This window comes from Pongo abelii, chromosome 7, assembly GCF_028885655.2.
Source record: "Pongo abelii isolate AG06213 chromosome 7, NHGRI_mPonAbe1-v2.0_pri, whole genome shotgun sequence".
NCBI lineage: Eukaryota > Metazoa > Chordata > Mammalia > Primates > Hominidae > Pongo > Pongo abelii.
In genome coordinates this window covers 88,205,940-88,232,687 of record NC_071992.2, presented here as the reverse complement: position 1 = coordinate 88,232,687, position 26,748 = coordinate 88,205,940, and the positions used below count along the sequence as shown (strand labels likewise).

At 41.8% G+C, this 26,748-nt stretch overlaps 1 protein-coding gene across 1 annotated transcript in view; it reads left to right on the top strand.

Moving 5' to 3' along the window:
• Positions 1–15,315, top strand: part of SBSPON (somatomedin B and thrombospondin type 1 domain containing) — a 29,372-nt gene extending 14,057 nt beyond the window's left edge. Inside the window, exons 3-5 of the mRNA XM_002819178.4 lie at positions 7,524–7,614; positions 9,408–9,584; positions 12,267–15,315. Coding sequence (XP_002819224.1) covers positions 7,524–7,614; positions 9,408–9,584; positions 12,267–12,384 — 386 coding nt within the window. The 3' untranslated portion in view covers positions 12,385–15,315. The remainder of the gene's footprint in view (positions 1–7,523; positions 7,615–9,407; positions 9,585–12,266) is intronic.
• The last annotated feature ends 11,433 nt before the right edge of the window (positions 15,316–26,748 follow it).

Sequence of the window (26,748 nt, the reverse complement as noted above, 5' to 3'; positions counted from 1 at the left end):
TGTGCCAGCATGTTTGTGAGCTAAAGGGTCTCAGCGTAGGGTGAGGAATAAGCATCTTTGGCTCTTTTGTGTAACATGGGGGAGCACAAGGCCCGCATGCGATTGGCAAAGGAAGGTCGGCATGTGGGGCGCACAGAGAACACCCTATTTGGGATTCTGGGCTTTATCTTAAGAGCCATTGGGGTGTTCTTTGCCGGGGAGAAGATCACTCTGGTAGTGGAGTGGCAAATGGAGGGGCCAGAGTGTTGTTACCCCATTGATACGGCGGTCATATTAAGGTCACAGGGAGGTCATTCAGTGCTTCAGACGTGGTTGCTCACAGACACAGCCGTAGAACAAAATTACGCTCAGTCACTTTGCAGAGACACTACACAAACTGCTCGGGGAGGAAGACGCTGTAGGACATTATGGATGTTTTTGGTGGTTCTTAAAAGCTAGCGCCAACCTATCTGGAAAAGCAGCCCACCTACTCCTGTGCGGTGCCTGACTGCTAGAGGGTTACTTCAGCACATCGGGCTCTTCAGTGGTGCACCAGGCTGTCGCACTCCCCTTCCCAGCCCTGGGTCTCTACACCAGGACAATGCAGGAAGTTGTTAGAGACTGCGTCTTAACATATCTGTACTGAACAGCCTCCTTCCCTACTATCATAAAATAAAAGATGTCAGCTTGGGAAGAGAGGAGAAATCTCTACTTGAGGTAGGGCAGCTGGCATTTGCAGTCCTGACTTTGGTCCCCAGCATTCCCCTCCTGTTGGAGATGTCTTGGTAATGATTACTCCTGTCACAAGCTAGTTGGGGAAGACAGGACCCCTCCAACAACCCTGTCTGATGATTCCTAATGGGTGGTCCTGGACCGGCAGCATCAGGATCTGGTTCCTCAGCCCCACCCAGACCCATGGGCATAATCCCTGCATGTGGGCCCAGCACTCTGCATTCTAGCAAGGCTTCCAGGGGCTTCAGATGCTCACTGGAGTTTGAGAGCCACTGCTGTAGCCCAAGCGTGACAGATGCCCCTCTGTCATAGCTGGGTCACCTAAGCAGCACTTTCCTGAAGGCAGAAGTTCCCAAAGCGTATCCTCTTTTATTAGAATAGTTGTGCAAGAAAAGGGATTAGTAGGAAAATATGGGGTAAATCAGACAGTTTTCTCTACCAAAGAACTTTTCAGAGCCTTTATTATGTGGATCTGCATTTTCATTCTATAAGAGAGAGAGAGGATATGCAGTGTTTTCCCATAATTTGATTATATAATCCCCTTTTCTATGGAGCGTCCCACTAAAATCATTCATGTGCTGTGGAATGCTCTTTGAAAAATGATGGCTTACTAGAGGAAAACAAGAGGGACATGAGAGGCAATCACGTGAACATCCAATTTAGTGGATTCTCCATGGGCCCCAGGCCCTGTTTGGCTCCATGCACTATGCATTCACTTATGTGTTTCATTAACTTAACACTTACTGAGCACCTCCTGTGTGTGCCAGCACTGTGCTAGGTTTTAGAGTTCCAAACTTGATTAACAAACATATCACAGCTAAATAGAACTCACGGGGGTGAGCTCTGGGATAGAAGGAAACACAGGTTGGTGTGGGAGCATGGAGAAGTAGCCCACACTCAACCTGGAGGCTCTCATCCTGCTGCATGGTCACCTGTGTCCCTGTTACTGCCTCCCACCCCCACTAGACTTCCTGTTCGCAGATCAGGTGCCTTTGAGGCACGGCACACGAATCCCTCATGTTTGCATAGCAGAGAGATCTTATAGACATCATTGGTTCAGCCTTCATAGCAACCCCGTGAAGGAGTGTATTCATTTTCTACGGCTGCTTCTACAGATTACCCCAAACTTAGTGGCTTAAAACAACACAGATTAGGCCAGGTGTGCTGGCTCATGCCTGTAATCCCAGCACTTTGGGAGGTTGAGGCGAGTGGATCACCTGAGGTCAGGAGTTCGAGACCAGCCTGACCAACATGGTGAAACCCTATCTCTACTAAAAATAAAAAATTAGCTGGGTGTGGTGGCATATACCTGTAATCTCAGCTACTTGGGAAGCTGAGGCAGGAGAATTGCTTGAACCTAGGAGGCAGAGGTTGCTGTGAGCCAAGATTGTGCCATTGCACTCCAGCCTGGGCAACAAGAGTAAAACTCTGTCTCAAACAAAACAAAACAAAACAAAAAAACCCCACAGATTTATTATCTTACATTTCTGAAGATCAGAGTCTGACATGAGTTTCCCCGGGCAAAAATGAAGGTGTCAGCCGGGCTACAGGCCTTTCTGGAGGCTCTAGGGGAGACTGCTCTTCCTTGCCTTTTCCACCTTCCAGAGGCTGCCCACATCCTTTCCTCACTGCCGCCGTCCTCCATCCTCATAGCTAGCAACAGTGCATTTCTCTGTGCCTTTCTTCCGTTGCCACATTTTTTTTTTTTCTTTTCATATAAGATGGAGTCTCACCCTGTTGCCCAGGCTGGAGTGCAGTGGTGCGATCATGGCTCACTGCAACCTCTGCCTCCCAAGTTCAAGCAATTCTCCTGCCACAGCCTCCCGAGTAACTGGGATTACAGGCGCACGCCAACGCACCCAGCTAATTTTTGTATTTTTAGTAGAGATGGGGTTTCGCCATGCTGGCCAGGTTCTGACCAGCTCTTTCTTAGGATCCTGTGATTACATTGGGTCCACCTGGAAAACGAGGCTATGCTTCCTATTTTAAGGTCAGCTGAGCAGCAACCTTAATTCCACCTGTAACCTTAATTCCTTGTTCCCATGTAATATAACATATTCACAGGTTCTGGGGATCAGGACATGGACATTCTTTGGGGGCCACAATTCTGCCTCCACAGAGAGGTAGGACAGAATCATTATCCTTGGTTTACACCTGAGGACATTGGAGTTCTGAGAGGTGACAGCACCTGTGAAGGACTACTGGAACTAAAACCTGGATCTCCCGGCTCTAAGTCTTATGGGATTTTCCCATCTCAATAGTGTTTTGCTATTAACTGTCATCATTACAGCTAAAATTGTAATTACAGATTCTTGTAACTAAGTAGAAATATAAACGCCCGTGAAGCTAGTGAAGGAAACATGATCCCTGAAGCTCTCTTATTAATGATTGAGTAGCTATTTCCTTTTTCCTGTTTCATTTAATGCATACCATGATTATATTTTTATTATAAAGACAAATTTAAAAAGCCACATTACTAAATGTGTTGCACATCATTGACAATTGTTTATATATATATGTTTTCCTCCTAAAAGGAGATCAATGTGCATTATTATAAACCATATGCCTCTAGGTAGATATTATTTGTCAATTTTTCATTTTACTCTCTTCTGTACTATATCTACAGACCAGTGATCCCAGGCCTGCTTTTGTGACACCCCATTGTGTCAGAGGATGTTATGAAATTCTCAAAGCAAATTTAATTTACTTTCATGTTCAAAGTAAGTATATGCAATGCCCGGCTTTTAGAAGTGGAAGTTGTGGTAAAACCAAACAACGGTAGGCTGATAGAACGCCAGAAACATTGGCAAATCACCTGTGAACAAAGAATATACTGCACTTGAATACTGTTGCCAGGAAGGGGAACTTAGATTTATTGGGGGCCTTTGTCCCAGGGATGCTGGGTTACGTGCTTCCGCACATTAGCAGAAGTGGGGTGGGAGGCAAAAACAATTTCTAAGTTATTTCATTACTTAAGTAACGAAAATTGAATTTGGGGGGTGTATTAAAAAGTGGTGCTGGTTCTGGGACCTCCAGGCAGTCTGGCTCATGTGAGGAGAGGGACCTTGGCAATAGAATGTGCCACCACCAAGCCCAAGGCCTGGGGCCAGGACATGGAGGAGACAGCCCTGGGTACCTGGCTTGCTCTTAGGATGCACCCTAATCCCAAGAGCATGAAAGAAAGTCCTAAAAAACAGATGGGCCAAGCTTGGTGGCACATGCCTGTAATCCTAGCACTCCAGGAGGCCAAGGCACAAGGATTGCTTGGGCCCCAGAAGACCAGCCTGGGCAACAGAGTGAGACCCCGTCTCTACCACAAACAGAAAATGGAAAATAAAAATGAAAACCCCCAAGCCCTCAGAAGATAGCTTCTGTGCTGGGTCCTTGCTTAGTCACTTAATATTTATTTTCCCTTCATTTAACCTCGGTGAGCCTCAGTTTTCTGATGAATGAAATTGGTGTTAACACCCCTTTACAAAGTTTTTGTGAAGGTTGGTAACATATGATGTGAAATTACTTTGTAAATGAGCAGGCTATACACATACCAGGGGCCATGGTACCCAGAGGGTGACCCTGCACCCACTGTGTGCCCTCCCTGGCCCCCTACCTCTCTCATGTCCTGAGGTCACTCCAGATACAAGGGGCTAAAGGTTTTTCTTTTCCTTTCTTAAATCTGACTTCACATAGAGCATAATGATTCGTGACAGAAAGGAAAAATAAAGCCAAATTTAAATAATAAATGGGAAAGATGCTGCAAACAGTACTGGAACTTTGTCATCTGTGTTATTATAGAGGCAGTGGAGTGCCGCCCTGAGGAGTTTGATTTCGGAGATGTTGCCTGGCTGTGCTATATTTAGATGTGAGCCTTAAACACATTCCTTAACCTCTCTGTGCCACAATTTTCTCATCTGTGTAATGGGGAAATAATAGGATCTATCTCAAGAGGCTTGTGAGAATTAAATAAATTAATACATGAAAAGCGACTTAGAGTTGTCCCTGGAAACTTAGAAGTGCGTAATTGTTAGCTTTTATTTTTATTATTATAGAACCTTTTCCAAGAATTTTGTATCAGAAACTAGAGTCATATATTTATGTTTTCCTTCCACTTCATAGCCTGTTTTTCTGAGCTATACATTAAGTACCTTGCCTTTGAACTTTTGTAATGATATATGCAGTACAGATTTGATTACATAAATATCTGAGCTAAAGAATCCCAAAAAAATTACAGGTGGACTTGTGTAATGCTGCATGGATTTAGCAGTAAATTTATTCTTCACTTAGTGAAGAAACACGTGTGTCTGAAGAACAGAAATGAAAATATATGGGAGAACTAAAATCCTTTAGATGTTTGTGTTTCTGATAATTAGGTCTGAGAGAAACAGAGAGGGATCCTGATATACATGCACTCACTTGTTCGAATTCTGTCTGTAGATCTTAGAAATGCAAACGCTACGGTCACATTTAGAAAACAATTAAACATGTCAGTGCAGCAAAAAAGAGCCTCACAGGAGCAAGTGGCTACCCAGTATTGGGCAGCTGCTCTTGTTTTTTTTTTTTTTTTTTTTTTTTTTGAGACAGTCTCACTCTGTTGCCCAGGCTGCAGTGCAGTGGTGTGATCTCGGCTCACTGCAGTCCCCGCCTCCTGGGTTCAAGTGATTTTCCCAGCCTCCCGAACAGATGGGTCTACGGCCGAATGCCACAAAATGTGGCTCATTTTTGTATAATTTTTAGTAGAGACAGGGTTTCACCATGTTGGCCAGGCTGGTCTTGATCTCCTGGCCTCAATTGATCTGCCTGCCTTGGCCTCCCAAAGTGCTGGGATTACAGGCATGAGCCACTATGCCTGGCCTTTTGTCTTAAATTCCCTACTAATACAAAAATAACTCCTCATTAAGAAAAGCTCAGGCCGGGCGCGGTGGCTCACGCCTGTAATCCCAGCACTTTGGGAGGCCGAGACGGGAGGATCACGAGGTCAGATCAAGACCATCCTGGCTAACACGGTGAAACCCCGCCTCTACTAAAAATACAAAAACAATTAGCCAGGTGTAGTGGCGGGCGCCTGTAGTCCCAGCTACTCGGGAGGCTGAGGCAGGAGAATGGTGTGAACCCCGGAGGCGGAGCTTGCAGTGAGCCGAGATGGCGCCACTGCACTCCAGCCTAGGCAACTCAGCGAGACTCTGTCTCAAAAAAAAAAAAAAAAAAAAAGAAAAGCTCAAAAAGAGTTAAGGTTTGTCATCTTGGGATAGTAAAGAAACAAGTAAAATCAACATGTAGGCTTGAAGCATCTATTTTGCAACCAGTATCCTCACATTGTTGAGTTCATGTTGATGATGACTTTGGCATCTCACAAGTTGATATCAGCTTGTATCTACCCTTCCTGGAATCGCCCAGTTTTTGAAACAGAGGTAGGGAGGACTGCTGAGCCATCTTGGCTGCAAGGCTCAGTATAGGAACAGAAGACTACAGGGAAGTAGGGCCTGTGTGTCTTGGCTGCAAGCCCATGACCTCATTCATTCACTCACTGTCCCATTTATTCCTTGCACAAATATTTATTGAGTGTGTAAATGTGTGAAGCTATAGTGATGGACAAGGCAAAACCCTGCCTTCCTCAAGATGACAACAGAGTCAGTCCAGGAGACTGGAACCTATAGGTGTTATTATAGCAACAAGGTATAGAGGTAGAGAGGAGACACACAAACACAATAGAATTAAAGTGAGCAGAGGCAGGAGGAAGGATTCTTGGTGCCATTTTTTTTCTCTGACCCAAGAGCATCAGAGTTGGGGTAGGGTTGTGGGGAGGAAGAGGGAAAAGAAGGGGACCACTGAAGACTTCCTTTCCCTGAGCTGGTGTGGGGACAACGCTGTGCAGGCTGGCACTGGGCAGCCACATTGATACTATGTGGTGGGCAGAGCTTCCATGAACTTTTCCTGCTGTGGTTACCTGAGGCTTGGGGAAGACCCATCTTCTTTCCTCCTCTGCTTCTTCTGCCTTTTTCTTTTTGAGATGGAGTTTCACTCTTTTGCTCAGGCTGGAGTGTAGGGGCGCGATGTCGGCTCACTGAAACCTCTGCCTCCCGGGTTCAAGTGATTCTCCTGCCTCAGCCTCCTAAGTAGCTGGGATTACAGGCACTTGCCACCACGCCCAGCTAATTTTTGTATTTTTAGTAGAGACAGGGTTTTGCCATGTTGGCCAGGCTGATCTTGAACTCCTGACCTCAGGTGATCCACCCACTATGGCCTCCCACACTGCTGGGATTACAGGCATGAGCCAACGCGCCGGCTACTTTTTTCCTTTCTCATTTTTTCTCCCTTTGGTTGTCTGTTTTCTCTCCTTCCATCCCCTTTTACTCTCTTTTGTCTTCTCTCTCTTTCCTTCTTTCTTTGTTTCCTTTCTATTCTTTTATTATCTTCTTATTTTTCCCTTTCTTTCTCTATTTCTCTTCATTTCATTTCTAAAAACCTCCTCTTCTCTTCATAAGCTCTATTATCTCACTTTTTCCCTTGTACCCCTTCTCACCCCCATCTTCCTTTCCTTCTGGTTTTTCCTCCTGGCCCCTCTCCTTCCTCTCACACAGTTTTATTACTGCAGACAAATGTGCTTGTCAAAGGCCTGCAGGCCCCCTCCCTACCCATCTGTGTGCACACACATCTTTATCGAATTTGTAACTTGGCCTCATTTCACACCTTCATGGTGTGCCGTAGCCCTGTGAGTTTAGGAATGGAGACCCTTAGACAGGTACAAAACCAAAATTGGGAAACGATGCTCTGAGCACTTTGGCTCCCTGAATTCAACAGAAATCTCCCTTTTCCAGTTCCTGCCTTTATAACTACCTCTGCATTCAACAAGGAGAGAACACGACAAGCTACGTCTCCACACTGGTCTACACACACAGAGGATGCTGGGTAATTTCGTGTTTGTTTGTTTTTTTAAATCATGTTTTTCCAATTATATAGTCAAGTCAATGCAAGAGGGTCAACTTGGTTTATGTTTTCTTCTGTTACTTGCTCTTTGACTTTGGCTAAAATATGGACTCTTCATCAGAGTTGGGAAAATACTTGTCCCTTCCTGGTTTTTGTGGGCTATAAAGATGTATCTACCTCTTAGGGCCAATCTCCAACAAGAAACAAACTATATACAAATGAGATTATTTTATGAGCTTATTTTATCAATCATACTAAGGATGCTTCTCTTACAGTCTTTATGGGACATTAGACTTCAGCACCACCTCTGTTTGGTGAATTTGAAAGCGACACACACTTCAACTCAGAGGTTTCTTGCGGAAACCTATTGGCACAGGCAGGAAGTCACCGTCACGCTCAGCTGAAATCCATTCTTCTGCCATCAGATAAGGGATACCAGACAGCTGCACGCTCAGGTCCCCACACTGCCCTCACTAGCATAAGACCTTGAACAACTTATTCCACCTCAGTTTTTTCTTCCTAAAAAATGAGACTGTTAATAACCTACCACATGAGGTTGGTTTGAGCATTTAATGAGAAAATAACATTGAAGAGATGCCTGAGGCTGGGCCTGGTGGCTCATACCTGTAATCTCAGTGCCTTGGAAGGCTGGGGCAGGAGGATTGCTTGAGCCCAGGAGTTTGAGACCAGCCAGGGCAACATAGTGAGAACCCCATCTCTATGAAAAAAAAAATACTTTTTTAAAAAGAGATGTCTGGGCTTAGCTGTCTGAAATTGATTGAAGCCACATTGTAGGATTTCTTACCTCAATAACTAAAGATACTTGTTACCTTTAGTTACTAATTAGCTGTACCAATCATTCTTAAAGATCTTTAAAGCAGATTCTGCAAACACTTTCCATTTAACCTATTGCAAGTCATAATTGTATGGGTAAGAAACTAGCCCATGGAAATGAAAATGCAACAAGTTTCTGTTACAATACTCAGAGTTTTTACTGTGTCTTGTTTCCCTGAAGAATTGGAAAACTGCGCTGAAGTACAAATTTCTAAAATATTCCTCATGTCTGGATGTTCCCCTGGGCTTTCAGTGTCTAGTCACATATAATGTTAGAGTTTTCCACAGCTCAGTTTAAGGTGACACTAACTTCTGTCAGAAAAGTATGACTCAGCCTCCCACTTCTGCTTTCACCTGCGATGCCCAGTGTAACTGTGATGATTGACTTCAAGTCAAAACTCATCATCATTACTCCAGACCATGCAAGTGAGGTGGGTGGAGAGGGTGGGGAAGATCCCGGGTACTTTTGTGGAGCAGAACAGCAGAGATGCTGGCCTAGGTGTTAAGGGCTAGTCCTCCTGGGCTCATATTTTAGGGTTCTCAGGCTCAACCAAGTGCTTGTTCAATTTATAGAATTCCTTCAGATCAGCAAAATTATCAAGGGCTGGGTTTCTACAAAAACCTGGACTTCTGTGCACAATTTAGTGACCTGATTAGACAGGATACAGGATATCCAAACTTCTGCACATTTATATTGCCCAGAGAGCTCAATGATGGACTGAAAAAGGGCACAAAGGTTTTTTGTGATTATCAGTAGTATTTCACCATGCTTCAGGGAATGAGACACCTTAAAGGTGATTGACACGTAACTTGTGAAGATATACTCACTACCTGCTCCAGTTGGCCAAATGCCCTTGGAGGTGACAGGCTTCCTAAGACTTTCTACAGCGTTAGGCCACTGCTCATTACAGCAAGTGTCATTGTTACTTCTTTTGCTGTAGATACTGTATGGAGTTTAAGACAGAGTCCTTGACTCCTCACTGTGCTCTGGAAAACCGGCCCTTAACAAGATGGATGCAGTATCTCCGAGAGGGATACACGGTGTGTGTGGATTGTCAGCCTCCAGCTATGAACTCTGTGAGCCTTCGTTGTTCTGGAGATGGCCTGGACTCCGATGGGTAAGGAGGGAAATTAACTGAAGTACTTTTCTTGTCACTCATTGTGAGAAATCTGTCCTCTCCATGTCCGGACAGCTGACCAGTATGTAACATATCAAGGGATGACTGGGAAGTCAAAACAGTAGGTGAGGAGGACCATCCTTCTGGCACTGCCAGGGGCCAGGGCTCCAGTTCCCACTATGGAACCCATAGGCCCTATACACCAGCAGTGAATATGGGTCTATTTGGATATTGGGGGCTGGGAGTGGTGGCTCATGCCTGTAATCCCAGCACTTTGGGAGCCTGAGGCAGGTAGATTGCTTGAGCTCAGGAGTTGGGACCAGCCTGGGCAACATGGTAAAACCCCATGTCTACAAAAAATAAAAAATTAGCCTGGCATGGTGGCGCATGCCTGTAGTCTCAGCTACTGGGGAGGATCACTTGAGCCCAGGAGGCGGAGGTTGCAGTGATCCGAGATTGCACCACTGCACTCTGGTGTGGGTGATAGAGCCAGACTCTGTCTCCAGAAAAAAAAAAAAAAAAAAAAGGGATATTGGAGTTTAGATCACATTCCCAAATGATCACCAAAAACCTGATCACTCCAAAGTGGTGCTCTGAAGATCACTAGAATCAGAATCTCGTGAGATGGAGATGTAAAATGCGCAGATTCCTGAACCTCAATTCCAACTAACTGAATCACTCTTTGGAGGTGGATTTTTAAAAATGTCTTAGGTCAGGATCCAGAAAACTTTTTCTGTAAAGGGCCAGAGAGTAGATATTTTTGGCTTTGCAGGCTGTGTGGTCTCTGTGACAACTCCTCAACTCTGACTTTGTAGCAGGAAAACAGTCACAGACACTATGCAAACCTTGGATTTAACAAAACTTTACTTATGGACCCTAAAATTTGAATTTCATATAATTTTCATGTGTCACAAAATATCATTATTGTTTTGATTTTAACACTTTAAAACATAAAAATTATTCTTAACTCACAGTCCAGACACAAAGAAGGGGTAGGCTGGCTTTGGCCTCTACGGGGTCCTAGTTTGGGGACCCCTGCCCAGGTAATTCATACCCACGGTGAAGTTTCAGAACTGTTGCTCAATGGGGCTTCTTCATAAAACCCTGACTGAGACAGTGGTGGGGTCATCTCTGCAGTATAATAATCTTATATAAATCTGTAGATTTCTCTGAAATAATTGACTCTAAAAACATTTTACAGTCATGCACCTGTATCCCAGTTCTGCACTTATTTAGTGTTTAAATTTGATAACACTATACAAAACTAAAAGAAGAGTCAACTTCGTGCTGGGCAACTATTGGGCAAAGACTAATTTAGGTCACACATAGATGATGGTTTTCAGTATGTCAGGTGGAACTGGTAGAAATACAGATTAAAAGGCAAAATATGGGCCTTTCCAGTCAATTATTATTCCTGTAGAATGTTTTCATATTTAATAACTTGAATTTATGTTTATTAGTCACTAGTGCCTCATGGCCTTCATTGAGCACACCATATGAACAATAAAGTGGGTAAGGAATTTATATCAAATAGAAAATATTTACATAATATTTTTCTGAATACCTCATCCATGTTTTGATTTTAAATGAATTTATAATTTAATTTGTACCCATATAGTATTTAAACCCTGGCTGAGGTAGCAGTGACTTTAAAAATAATAATTTTAATAATCTGGCTTTGCTCTTTTCAGCTCTCTCATTGTTTTTTCATTATGAAATCAAAGAGTTGGAAAGCATGAAAAGAGATCATTTAGTTCAGACCTCCCAGTTTAAATACACATAGAACAGTCAGCCATTTTCCTTTATGCAGCACTTGTGCTCAGATAGAACGGGAAAAGCAAATACAGTAACCCCAAGTTACTCTGTCAACATGAGGGTGTCCTAAAGTAGCAATGAATTAAAACTTGCTTTGACAGAAACTAAACAAGGGAAACTCTGTTGGTGATCATTAAAAAAAAATTGGGGAACTGGGTGCAGTGGGCCATGTTTCTAATCCCAGCGTGAGCCAGGAGGCCGAAGCAGGAGGATCCCTTGCACCCAGGAGTTTGAGACCACCTTGGCAACACAGTTAAACTCCATCTCTACAAATAATTTTTCTTTATAAAAATTAGCCAGATGTGGTGGCATGCACCTGTGGACCCAGCCACCTTGGAGGCTGGGGTGGGAGGACCGCTTGAGCCCAAGAGTTCGAGGCTGCAGTGAGCCATGATTGAGCCACTGCACTGCAGCCTAAGTGGCAGAGGGAGACCTTGTCTCAAAAAAAAAAAAAAAAAAAAAAAAAAAAAGAGGAAGGAAGGAAGGAGATGAAGGAGATAAAAGAGTTTTCAAGTACCTTACAAATAATATATATATATATATTTTTTGAGACAGGGTTTCCCTCTGTCACCTAGGCTGAAGCGCAGCGGTGAGACCATGGCTCACTGCAGCCTCCAACTCCTGGGCTCAAGCAATCCTCCTACCCCAGCCTCCCAAGACCATAGGCCTGTGCCACTATGTCTGGCTAACTAGAAAAAAAAAAAAAAAATATATATATATATATATATATATATAGTAGAGATGGGGTCTCACTATATTGCTCAGGCTGTGATCAGTTTTTTTTTAACTCCGAGTTTTAATTCTGTAAATTAGACTTTTCTTTGGTATGCTTTTAGTGGAACTAACATTTTCGAAATATCGTTTCAGAAATCAGACTCTCCATTGGCAAGCAATTGGTAATCCTCGATGTCAAGGAACTTGGAAAAAAGTTCGGCGAGTAGACCAGTGTTCTTGTCCAGCTGTTCACAGTTTTATTTTTATATAGATGGTGATATAAATATTTCCAAATGCATTTGTAAACATGCTAATATTCTCAAGTCATGTTCAATGTTTCCTAAACCTTCAATTTTGGCCAAAGTCCCCAAACACATCATTGCCACACTCTGAAGTAGAGAAAGAAAATTTAGGGGCCAGTTCTCAAGGAACACAGGTCCTTTATTTTTATTTTAACTAAGTTGAAGACCCACTCAAAAAGCTCCTGTGGTTTTATGTTCTTGACCTTTCAACTGGAGTCCTCTCGTTCAGCAGGTAGCCCGTGAGACACAGAATACATGTCTGTTTGCTAGAGTAAAATTACTGTAACTCAGTCCAATTATTGGTGAGGGAAGTGTCATTTAAGGGGATCTATGTTTTGAATCTTGCAGTCTTTCTTTCTATTTTATAATCTTTTAAAAGTTTCTCACTTTAAAAAATGTATACAGGTATGCACACTCTACACATGTATTTCCATATATTTAATATTCCATAAATTCTGAAATAATTTCAAGCAAATTATCACAAATAATGTTTCCACAGGGCAAATTATTTAAAATTTTAGTAAGCATTCTGTAATGAAAAACCAACAGCTATACTAAAAACATTTTTTGAAGAAGAAATTTTTTTTTGCGTAAGTGAAAGGATCAAATGCTCATTCTAGGTCAATGGGAGTTCTTTTAAATGTTATAATTTTCATGAAGAGAAATGTTGGCACCATGAATGAAACAATTGCTTTCATTCCGAAAATTCTACCACCATTTGCATCTAAGATTATTTCCAAGGCTGAAAGCCTGAAGCTGAATAAAATAATCTTTCAGAGTCCAACTTCAAATTTAGTTGATGTAAGCTCACTATTTTTTTCCTACCACATGCATTTTCTAATGTTTGGGGTGGATGGTGTGTCGGTTATGGAAGGCACAGATGTCATTACAGGTGCCATGATCTCACACATACACAAGGAAATGTTAGTCTCCTTATTTTATGATTGGAGAATCAATGATCTAGAGGCAAAATGGCATGTTTAAGGACCTGGGATGACAAGTCATTCTGCAGTCAGCCACAGAGCCAAATTTGGACTCCTCATCCAGGACTCCGTGAAAAGCCTGACTTTGCCAAACACTGTGCTGGAAAAGCTAAGCCCCTTTCATTTTTGAAGTAAATTTTAAATTCAAGATATTTAGTTTAGAGAATTGAGTCTTGAGATGTAAACTACATGAGATTTCTTTGGTTTCAATTGAATAATATTCACTAACAAATGATTTACTAAAATACGTATTTCTTGGTCCTTATCATGTAATGACAGATTCACAACAGCAATAGAGATGGAAATTTCCCCAATAATTAATAACACCGAGAGTAGCAATATTTCTGACTGTATTTTCATTTGTCAAAGTTGTTTTTGTGGAAAATTAAATTCTTCAGAAATTAATAATAAAATGTGAGTCTCATCAAGGCTAGCAACTTTAAGTCAGTATTAACATTTTCATACTGTTTCTAACATTTATAAAGCTAGATTTTTGAAGCTATGTCTGGGTAATTTCCAATGTTACTTAAAAGTTTTTATTTTTTTTTGAGAGTCTCGCTCTGTCGCCCAGGCTGGAGTGCAGTGGCCCGATCTCGGCTCATTGCAAGCTCCGCCTCCCGGGTTCACGCCATTCTTCTGCCACAGCCTCCCAAGTAGCTGGGACTACAGGCGCCCGCCATCACGCCCGGCTAATTTTTTGTATTTTTTTTTAGTAGAGACAGGGTTTCACCGTGTTAGCCAGGGTGGTCTCGATCTCCTGACCTCGTGATCCACCCGCCTCGGCCTCCCAAAGTGCTGGGATTACAGGCGTGAGCCACTGCACCTGGCCTGTTACTTAAAATTTTTATACTAGTAAATAAACTTTTTGTTCACATTTATAAAAGCTCTGTATTTGTTTGACTAGAAAATAACCCAAATTTTCTGGACTAGTCAGAGAATGATAAAATTTCACCAAAAATAAAACAAAAAATCCTTCAGAATTGATAGGTATAGGTACAACGACTACTAATAGCAATAAAGCAATGGTGCATTTATAGTTCTGATATGTGTTGTAACATTTAACATAATTGAGTTGTATAAAATAAGCTTTTCACCTTATGCATTTAATTTTTGGTGGATGACCAGTAATTAATTTCTTATTGAAGTTAAATTTTTGTTTTTTCTATTCTTGAGAAAATTTTATGGGCTAGGAGTTAACAGTTAAACAACAGTTTTGAAAAGCTTGTTATTAATTTTAGCAAAGCTCAAGGGAAACAGTTCAGAACTGAAACATGTAGTCCAAGTGATGAATGAAAAACCAAAAGTTTTTATTTTCAAATTTAAAAATCAAAGTATATAAGACCTCTTGGCACTCTTTTTTAATAAGTACCTTAGTCTTAGGGCCCTATCCCCAGGCCTAAATCTAAAAAGATTTACGAACTCTAGAATCCCTTAATAGACTGATTTTCAAAAGTGCTCGTGGAAAAGAATTTGAACAAAAATAAATACAGCCACCAGGAAAGAAGGGAAAAGAAGCAAGGGATAATAGCCATTTTTGAAAAGAAAAGTGAAAAACAAGTGAAGGAAAAAAAGAATAGAAAAAGGAATAAGATGAACTATAATCATAGTATTATTTTTGGAGTTTTGCTTTGGTTTTTATTCGAGAATGTTACAATTAAGCATAAACTGCAACAGCAATAATTTAAAGTGGTTATCATCTGGCATAAAAATTTGAGTTATATCTTTTCTAGATACGCACAAAAATGATGTTAATAAAACTGGTTCCTGCCCTCTAAGAATATTCTAGTGAAGGTTCATACAAACAACCACAATTTGGCTTAGAAAACAAAGACCTGGGCCTTCTGAGGTCCAAGCAATCAGACAAAGAGCACTGTGAGGGAGGTCACACTCTAGGTCAGGGTGACAGACAGACACACGTTTACCCTCTCTGCTTCCTCAGACCCCACTGAAGAGACACGATTCACAGAAGAGAATAAGTCCACAGCAGATGAGAAGTGAGGTGGGCAGAATCAGCCCGCAGAGTTTGAATAATTTTTTTTAAGATTGAAAGCAAATGATAACCTACTGATAGATGAACCAGAATAAAGGGGCCATATCCTTTAACACGGATACAGAAGAAGCTGGAATCAGAGATGAGAGCCATTCTTGGTGGGGCAGTCCCACCAAGTACCAAAGGATGAATAAAAAGACTCTCAGCCCTAGAGACAAATTTGTGAAATTAAAAATGAAGGATAAAGAAAAGACCATAAAACCTTCCAGGGAGAGAACAACAGATTACCTGTAAAGGAACAGGAGTCCACATGAAGACAGCACTCTTCTCATCAGCATCAGTGCATGCTTAACATCTAACAGAAGAAAGCCTCCAAGCTCTGAGGGAAAATGAATGTGAAAGTAACATTCGATAGCAGCCATCACTATCACTAATAAAGTGTGAAAGCAACATACAGACTTTTAAAGGCACAAGGATTGGAAGCTTTATTAAAAGGTCCTAAGCAGGACATTCTTTTTTCCGGTTAAACATGGCAGGTTGGACACATATATTTATGTCCCAATTCCCAATAAAATTACAGTTAAGGGGTTTTCAAAGCCATCCCCCTACCAAAACAACAACAAAGCCCATATATAACGAGGAGTTCAAGAGAGAAAATGCAGAAGAGATGGCCACATTTCAGGACCAGAAAAGAAGATGGCTACTAAAATCGGAGGAGAAAGCCAAACACCTAGATCTACGGGCGAATTTGAGTAAGCAAGGTAATTTCTAGCACTCTGGAAAGGCTCTGGAACTGAAGGTTCCAGGTATTTCCTTCAATGGAATGAATGGCTGATGGTTGGTCTAAGAAGTCAGAGCCTTAGATTCCCTCCCCCATGCTGCAGGTCAACAGCCTGACAGAAGGTTCAGTCTATGGAGGACCCAAGTCACAAGGACTGAGAATGAAGCCTGAATGAACGTCTCTGTTCTGACTGGTGACCCCTGGTTCCCTTTTCCATATGCTCTGAGAATATTGCAAGCAGGGATAGATATGCCCCTCCTTCACTCCCTCACTGCCACTCTCATCCCTACACACCAGTTTGTTAGATTCCTCTCTGAGGAAGTGGATTATCCAAGAGAAATGACAATAGGTGTTGACAGTTGAGGATCCCCTAATGAAAGAGCCATGTCTCTGTCTAATCACTACAGGCATATCGCTACCTGGATGTCTTTGTTCAGGCTGCTATATGAAAAAAAAATACCACAGTTTGGGTGGTTTAAAAAACAAACATTTATTTCTCTCAGCTCTGGAGGCTGGAAAGTCCAAGATGAAGGTACCAGTAGATCTGATGTCCGGTGAGGGCCCTCTCCTTGGTCTTGCTGTCTTCACATAGCAGGGAGAGAGACAGAGGGAGAGAAAGAGAAAGAGAGAGAAGAGAGAGAGATGGGACAGGAGAGAGAAAAAGGGGAGCAAGCGGGGAAAGCTTTTTCATGTCCCTTCTTATAAGGGCACTAATTTTATCATCAGGGCTCTATCCTCATGACTTAATTACCTCCCGAAGGCCCATCTCCAACTCCAAGTTCCATCATAATTGAGATAAAGGTTTGAACATATGAATTTTGCGGGGACACAACCATGCAGTTCATAACATTTGACATGTCCTATCAGTGCTCACAGAACTTGAATCAGCTTTTTAATTTTTTAAGTATTACTTCTTTATTTAGAGATGGTAACTTGCTATGTTGTCCAGGTTGGTCTCAAACTCCTGGACTCAAGTGATCCTCCCACCTCAGCCTCCCATGTCACTGGGATTATAGACATGAACCACCTCATCTGGTTTCAATCAACTTTTTTATTCTTACCCATAAATATAAATGGACAGCACAGGACAACCAGACATTTGAGAAAAACCACTAACAAGAGCAACCAAAATTAAACATGAACAAACAAGCAATATAACAAAACTCAGAGGAAATAAATCATTGATCGCTACCAGGAACAGAACAGATTAAATGATAAATCATGGAATAAGGACAGGATGCTCTAAAAAAGGAATATTTAAAGCTCTTGAAGATTAAGAAGTTTAATAGTCATATATAAATGTTATGAAAATTTATAACATAAAGCTTAATGCCATTTTCTCCAGAAAGTAAACAAACAAATTAAAGAGACAGAAATTAGGAGATAAAATATAAGGACATTTGAGAATCAGTCAAAGAGATACAACACCTGAATAATGGGAGCACGGCAAAGCCTATGAGTGCCAGGCTCCTTAGTTTACAAAGAAAGGCTGGCCCAGTACGGTGGCTCACACCTATAATCCCAGCACACTGGGAGGCCAACGTGGGTGGATCACTTAAGCCCAGGAACTTGAGACCAGCCTGGGCAACATGGCGAGGGCTCTGTCACTGCAAAAGTTTTTTTTTTTTCTTTTTATTATACTTTAAGTTCTAGGGTACATGTGCACAATGTGCAGGTTTGTTACATATGTATACATGTGCCATGTTGGTTTGCTGCACCCCTTAACTTGTCATTTACATTAAGTATTTCTCCTAATGCTATCCCTCCCCGCTCCCCCCACCCCATGACAGGCCCCAGTGTGTGATGTTCCCCGACCTGGGTCCAAGTGTTCTCATTGTTCAATTCCCATCTATGAGTGAGAACATGCAGTGTTTGGTTTTCTGTCCTTCGGATAGTTTGCTCAGAATGATGGTTTCCAGCTTCATCCATGTCTCTACAAAGGACATGAACTCATCCTTTTTTATGGCTGCATAGTATTCCATGGTGTATATGTGCCACATTTTCTTAATCCAGTCTATCATTGATGGACATTTGGGTTGGTTCCAAGTCTTTGCTATTGTGAATAGTGCTGCCATAAACATACGTGTGCATGTGTCTTTATAGCAGCATGATTTGTAATCCTTTGGGTATATACTCAGTAATGGGATCACCGCATCAAATGGTATTTCTAGTTTTAGATCCTTGAGGAATCACCACACTGTCTTCCACAATGGTTGAACTAGTTTACAGTTCCACCAACAGTGTAAAAGTGTTCCTATTTCTCCACATCCTCTCCAGCACCTGTTGTTTCCTGACTTTTTAATGATCGCCATTCTAACTGGTGTGAGATGGTGTCTCATTGTGGTTTTGATTTGCATTTTTCTGATGGCCAGTGATGATGAGCATTTTTTCATGTGTCTGTTGGCTGCATAAATGTCTTCCTTTGAGAAGTGTCTGTTCATATCCTTTGCCCACTTTTTGATGGGGTTGTTTGATTTTTTTTTTTTGTAAATTTGTTTAAGTTCTTTGTAGATTCTGGATATTAGCTCTTTGTCAGATGGGTAGATGACAAAAATTTTCTCCCATTCTGTAGGTTGCCTGTTCACTCTGATGGTAGTTTCTTCTGCTGTGCAGAAGCTCTTGAGTTTAATTAGATCCCATTTGTCTATTTTGGCTTTTGTTGCCATTGCTTTGGTGTTTTAGTCATGAAGTCCTTGCCCATGCCTATGTCCTGAATGGTATTGCCTAGGTTTTCTTCTAGGGTTTTTATGGTTTTAGATCTAACATTTAATTCTTTAATCCATCTTGAATTAATTTTTATATACAGTGTAAGGAAGGGATCCAGTTTTAGCTTTCTACTAATGGCTAGCCAGTTTTCCCAGCACCATTTATTAAATAGGGAATCCTTTCCCCATTGCTTCTTTTTGTCAGGTTTGTCAAAGATCAGATGGTTGTAGATGTGTGGTACATCTGTACATCTGTAGATGTGTGGTAGATGTGAGGCCTCTGTTCTGTTCCATTGGTCTGTATCTCTCTTTTGGTATCAGTACCATGCTGTTTTGGTTACTGTAGCCTTGTAGTATAGTTTGAAGTCAGGTAGCATGATGCCTCCAGCTTTGTTCTTTTTGCTTAGGATTGTCTTGGCAATGTGGGCTTTTTTTTGGCTCCATATGAACTTTAAAGTAGTTTTTTCCAATTCTGTGAAGAAAGCCATTGGTAGCTTGATGGGGATGGCATTGAATCTATAAATTACCTTGGGGAGTATGGCCGTTTTCACAATACTGATTCTTCCTATCCATGAGCATGGAATGTTCTTCCATTTGTTTGTGTCCTCTTTTATTTCACTGAGCAGTGGTTTGAGGTTCCCCTTAAGAGGTCCTTCACATCCCTTGTAAGTTGGATTCCTAAGTATTTTATTTTCTTTGTAGCAATTGTGAATGGGAGTTCACTCATGATTTGGCTGTTTGTCTGTTATTGGTGTATAGGGATGCTTGTGATTTTTGCACATTGATCTTGTATCCTGAGACTTTGCTGAAGTTGCTCATCAGCTTAAGGAGATTTTGGGCTGAGATGATGGGGTTTTCTAAATATACAATCATGTCATCTGCAAACAGGGACAACTTGACTTCTTCTTTTCCTAATTGAATACCGTTTATTTCTTTCTCTTACCTGATTGCACTGGCCAGAACTTCCAACACTATGTTGAATAGGAGTGCTGAGAGAGGGCATCCCTGTCTTGTGCCAGTTTTCAAAGGGAATGCTTCCAGTTTTTGCCCATTCAGTATGATATTGGTTGTGGATTTGCCATAAATAGCCCTTATTATTTTGAGATACGTTCCATCAATACCTAGCTTATTGAGAGTTTTCAGCACGAAGTGCTGTTGAATTTTGTCAAAGGCATTTTCTCCATCTATTGAGATAATCAAGTGATTTTTGTCTTTGGCTCTGTTTATGTGATGGATTATGTCTACTGATTTGCATATGTTGAACCAGCCTTGCATCCCAGGGATGAAGCCCACTTGATCGTGGTGGATAAGCTTTTAGATGTGCTGTTGGATTTGGTTTGCCAGTATTTTATTAGGATTTTTGCATCAATGTTCATCAGGGATATTGGTCTAAAATTCTCTTTTTTTGTTGTGTCTCTGCCCGGCTTTGGTATCAGGATGATGCTGGCCTCATAAAATGAGTTAGGGAGGATTCCCTCTTTTTCTATTGATTGGAATAGTTTCAGAAGGAATGGTACCAGCTCATCTTTGTACCTCTGGTAGAATTCGGCTGTGAATCCATCTGGTACTGGACTTTTTTTGGTTGGTAGGCTATTAATTATTGCCTCAATTTCAGAGCCCGTTATCGGTCTATTCAGGGATTCAACTTCTTCCTGGTTTAGTCGTGGGAGGGTGTATATGTCCAGGAATTTATCCATTTCTTCTAGATTTTCTAGTTCATTTGTGCAGAGGTGTTTATAGTATTCTCTGATGGTAGTCTGTTGTTCTGTGGGATCGGTGGTGATATCCCCTTTATCATTTTTTATTGCGTCTAGTTGATTCTTCTCTCTTTTCTTCTTTATTAGTCTTGCTAGTGGTCTATCAATTTTGTTTTTGTTTTTTTCAAAAAACCAGCTCCTGGATTCATTGATTTTTTGAAGGGTTTTTTGTGTCTCTATCTCCTTCAGTTCTGCTCTGATCTTAGTTATTTCTTGCCTTCTTCTAGCTTTTGAATTTGTTTGCTCTTGCTTCTCTAATTCTTTTAATTGTGATGTTAGGGTGTCAATTTTAGATCTTTCCTGCTTTCTCTTGTGGGCATTTAGCGCTATAAATTTCCCTCTATACACTGCTTTAAATGTGTCCCAGAGATTCTGGTATGTTTTGTCTTTGTTCTCAGTGGTTTCAAAGAACATCTTTATTTCTACCTTCATTTAGTTATCTACCCAGTAGTCATTCAGGAGCAGGTTGTTCAGTTTTCATGTAGTTGTGCAGTTTTGAGTGAGTATCTGAATCCTGAGTTCTAATTTGACTGCACTGTGGTCTGAGAGACAGTTTGTTGTGATTTCTGTTCTTTTACATTTGCTGAGGAGTGCTTTACTTCCAACTACATGGTCAATTTTGGAATAAGTGCAATGTGATGCCGAGAAGAATGTACATTCTGTTGATGTGGGGTGGAGAGTTCTGTAGATGTCTATTAGGTCTTCTTGTTGTAGAGCTGAGTTCAAGTCCTGGATATCCTTGTTAATCTTCTGTCTCGTTGATCTGTCTAATATTGACAGTGGGGTGTTAAAGTCTCTCATTATTATTGTGTGGGAGTCTAAGTCTCTTTGTAGGTCTCTGAGAGCTTGCTTTATGAATCTGGGTGCTCCTCTATTGGGTGCATATATATTTAGGATAGTTAGCTGTTCTTGTTGAATTGATCCCTTTACCATTATGTAATGGCCTTCTTTGTCTCTTTTGATCTTTGTTGGTTTAAAGTCTGTTTTATCAGAGACTAGGATTGCAACCCCTGCTTTTTTTGCCTTTCCATTTGCTTGGCAAATCTTCCTCCATCCCTTTATTTTGAGCCCATGTGTGTCTCTGCACGTGAGATGTGTCTCCTGAATACAGCACACTGATGGCTCTTGACTCTTTATCCAATTTGCCAGTCTGTGTCTTTTAATTGGGGCATTTAGCCCATTTACATTTAAGGTTAGTATTGTTATGTGTGAATCTGATCCTGTCATTATGATGTTAGCTGGTTATTTTGCACATTAGTTGATACAGTTTCTTCCTAGCCTTGATGGTCTTCACAATTTGGCATGTTTTTGCAGTGGCTGGTACTGGTTGTTTCTTCCCATGTTTAATGCTTCCTTCAGGAGCTCTTGTAAGGCAGGCCTGGTGGTGACAAAATCTCTCAGCATTTGCTTGTCTGTAAAGGATTTTATTTGTCTTCACTTATGAAGCTTAGTTTGGCTGAATATGAAATTCTGGGTTGAAGATTCTTTTCTTTAAGAATGTTGAATATTGGCCCCCACTCTCTTCTGGCTTGTAGAGTTTCTGCCGAGAGATCAGTTGTTAGTCTGATGGGCTTCCCTTTGTGGGTAACCCTACCTTTCTCTCTGGCTGCCCTTAACATTTTTTCCTTCATTTCAACCTTGGTGAATCTGACAATTATGTGTCTCGGGGTTGCTCTTCTTGAGGAGTATCTTTGGTGTTCTCTGTCATTCCAAATTTGAATGTTGGCTTGCCTTGCTAGGTTGGGGAAGTTCTCCTGGATAATACCCTGAAAAGTGTTTTCCAACTTGGTTCCATTCTCCTTGTCACTTTCAGGTACACCAATCAAACGTAGATTTGGTCTTTTCACATAGTCCCATATTTCTTGGAGGCTTTGTTCATTCCTTTTTACTCTTTTTTTCTCTAAACTTCTCGCTTTATTTCATTAGTTTAATCTTTAATCACTGATACCCTTTCTTCCACTTGATCAAATCGGCTACTGAAGCTTGTGCATGCGTCATAGTTCTTGTGCCATGGTTTTCAGCTCCATCAGGTCATTTAAGGTCTTCTCTACACTGTTTATTCTAGTTTGCCATTCGTCTAATCTTTCTTCAAGGTTTTTAGCTTTCTTGCGATGGGTTCGAACATCCTCCTTTGGCTCAGATAAGTTTGTTATTACCAAACTTCTGAAGCCTACTTCTGTCAACTTGTCAATGTCATTCTCCGTCCAGCTTTGTTCCATTGCTGGCGAGGAGCTGCGATCCTTTGGAGGAGAAGAGATGCTCTGGTTTTTAGAATTTTCAGCTTTTCTGCTCTGGTTTCTCCCTATCTTTGTGGTTTTATCTACCTTTGGTCTTTGATGATGGTGACCTACAGATGGGGTTTTGGTGTGGATGTCCTTTTTGTTGATGTTGATGCTATTCCTTCCATTTGTTAGTTTTCCTTCTAACAGTCAGGTCCCTCAGCTGCACGTCTACTGGAGTTTGCTGGACGTCCAATCCAGATCCTGTTTGCCTGGGTATTACCAGCAGAGGCTGCAGAACAGCAAATATTGCAGAACAGCAAATATTGCTGCCTGATCCTTCCTCTGGAAGCTTCGTCCCAGAGAGGTACCCGCCTGTATGAGGTGTCAGTTGGCCTCTACTAGGAGGTGTCTCCCAGTTAGGCTACACGGGGGTCAGGGACCCACTTGAGGAGGCAGTCTGTCCAGTTCTCAGAGCTTAAACACCGTGTTGTGAGAACCACTGCTCTCTTCAGAGCTGTCAGACAAAGATGTTTAAGACTGCAGAGGTTTAGGCCGAGGTGGGCAGATCATGAGGTCAGGAGATAGAGACCATCCTGGCTAACATGGTGAAACCCCGTCTCTACTAAAAATACAAAAAATTAGCCAGGTGTGGTGGCAGGCGCCTGTAGTCCCAGCTACTCGGGAGGCTGAGGCAGCAGCATGACATGAACTCAGGAGGCGGAGCTGGCAGTGAGCTGAGGTTGCCCCACTGCATCCAGCCTGGACAACAGAGCGAGACTGTCTCAAAAAAAAAAAAAAAAAACTGCAGAGGTTTCTGCTGCCTTTTGTTCAGCTATGCCCTGCCCCCAGTGGTGGAGTCTACAGAGGCAGGCAGGCCTTGGTGAGCTGTGGTGGGCTCCACCAAGTTGGAGCTTCCCAGCCACTTTGTTTACTTACTCAAGCCTCAGCAATGGCAGACGCCCCTCCCCCAGCCAGGTTGCCACCTTGCAGTTCGATCTGAGACTGCTGTGCTAGCAGTGTGCAAGGCTCCACGGGTGTGGGACCCACTGAGCCAGGTGTGGGATATAATCTCCTGGTGTGCCGTTTGCTAAGACCGTTGGAAAAGCCCAGTATTTGGGCGGCAGTGTCCTGATTTTCCAGGTACAGTCTGTCACGGCTTCCCTTGGCTAGGAAAGGGAAATTCCCCAACCCCTTGCACTTCCCGGGTGAGGTGATGCCCCACACTGCTTCGGCTTGCCCGCCATGGGCTGCACCCACTGTCCAACCAGTCCCAATGAAATGAACCAGGTACCTCAGTAGGAAATGCAGAAATCACCGGTCTTCTACGTCAGTCACGCTAGGAGCTGCAGACCAGAGCTGTTCCTATTCGGCCATCTTGGAACAAACTTCCTATTCCATCTTGGAAGTTTAAAAAATTAGCTGTGTGTGGTGGTGCATGCTTGTGGTCCCAGCTACTTGGGAGGCTGAGGCAGGAGGATCACTTGAGCCCAAGAGGTCAAGACTGCAGCGAGCTGTGATTACATCACTGCACTCCAGCCTAGGTGACAGAGCAAGAACTTATCTCGAAAAAAAAAAAAAGACAAAAAGGTTCACACCAAGGCATCTTACCATGAAATTCCGGATTATCAGATACCCAAGAATCTAAAATATTCCAGAGAGAAAAAAGTGGGTCATGTGCAAATAATCAGTAATTAGAATTGTATCAGAATATTTACATAAAGCAACACTTGAAACTAGAACAGAGCAATGTCTTTAAAATTCGGAAAGAATATGTTTTCCAAACTAAAATTCTATATCGTATAAAATTATTATTCAAATGTGAGGCAGAATAAGGATATTTTCAGACATGCAAGATATGAGTTTTCCATTCTCTGTGCTTTTTCTGTGAAGGTACAGGAGGAGGTGCTGTATCTAAACAGGAGTGTAAACCAAGCAAGAGGGTCTAGGTAATAAGGAACACAACCTGGGAGAGAAATGAGGATCCCCAGAGTGCAGATGAAGGGCAATGTAAGCCTGACAGCTTGCAGCAGGTCTGCAGAGCAGCCAGACTACCTGGGAGCAGGGGCAGGGATGGCTCCAAAAAAACCATGCAATCCGAAGGAGGGCCTACATCTTTCATTATGTTCTGAGATTTTCAATTTGGTTGGAGAATTTGGAGATGAATAAGTGACATGTACATAGAAACTACACAGCTCAGGTGTAAAGAACAATTACAGAGTTAACATAATATGAACACTTACTACTGATTCAACAAAAACTAGCATAAACACACTGAAGGAACTGGGGAGGAGAAGCACATGTGTGAGTGCAATGTGTGTATGTGAGGTGTGGCCGGGCACAGCATCCCATATAGAGGAGGTCAATAAGATACTATCTCTGGCCAGGCGCGGTGACTCACGCTTGTAATCCCAGCACTTTGGGAGGCTGAGGTGGGTGGATCGCTTGAGTCCAGGAGATGGAGACCAGTCTGGGCAACATGGTGAAACCCTATCTCCTTAAAAACAAAACAAAACAAAACAAAAAACGGTCCTGGTGATGCACGTCTGTGGTCCCAGCTACTCAGGAGGCTGAGGTGGGAGAATCGTTTGAGCTGGGGAGGCAGAGGTTGCAGTGAGCTGAGATTGCACCACTGCACTCCAGCCTGGGCAACAGAGCAAGACCCTGTCTCTAATAATAATAATAATAATGATGATGATAATAATATAATATCTCAAACTGAAAAACAACAAACAGCAGTAAGAGCATGTTTTTAACTAATATAAAAATCAATAGCTAAGGGAAGAGCTAAAAGAGTTGAGAATGGTGGCTTTTAGGAAGCACCAAAGGGTAGTGAAAGGGAAGAGTGTTTTGCATTTTAAGCCATGTGGAACTATTTCAGTTTTAAAATTGTGAAAATGTACTACTTTCATAAAACTGGAAATAAAAGTTTCAGGATGAAACTGAAAATAAAAATATGATCAAAATATGAAGCTTAAATGTGGCATGATTCTGAGCTATTGAGGGGGGAAATAGAGAACATAATTTCCTTTGACACTTTAGTTGTATGAATTTTGTAATATAGGATTACATTTTTAATGAGTCAACCACACTTCTAGGAACTAATGTGAATAATATACTATATAATCATAATACAGGTTTATGGGTTTCTGATTTTTTAGAATCTATCCACACATAAAGCACAAAATATTTAATTATAATTAGTGGACAGACTGTATGAATGGTGAAACCAAAACAAAACCAATCAAACAACCAACTAACCAACCAACCAACTGCTTGACAATGAAATAGTCATAGCTAACAAAATGAGTGAGTGTAACGTTGGGGATTGCAGATTTCTAATTTCCCTATCTTACTCAGTAAAGCCAAGGAATTCTGTCTAAAGTCAATGGCATAAGAAAGAGTACCTTAAGCAAGTAAAAGGAGAGTAACATTGAACAAAGCATGGGAGGTGCACGGGGAAGGAGGAGGAGTGTGAGGAAGCTAAACGTCTCATCTTCATCTCAGGGAGTTACTGTAATAGGTTTCAAAAAAAATTAAAATTAAAAAGCTGGGCATGGTGGCTCACACCTGTAATCCCAGCACTCAGGGAGGCCAAGGTGGGTGGATTGCTTGAGTCCAGGAGGCAGAGGTTGCAGTGAGTCATTGCACCACTGCACTCCAACCTGGGTGACAGAGCAAGACCCTGTCTCAAAACAAAACAAAACAAAAACAAAAACAAAAAAAAGAAAGGAATGATCCAGAAATATAGAAAAGACTCTTTAAAAGGGAACTCAAGGGAAGCCGACTGGTGTGTTTTACTTCTGTGCTTCTGCTGTGCTTCATACACATATAGCATGTAGGGGTCACACTGTGCCACGATTGAGAGGCCTCTGGGATGTGTTGTGTTAAACATGTT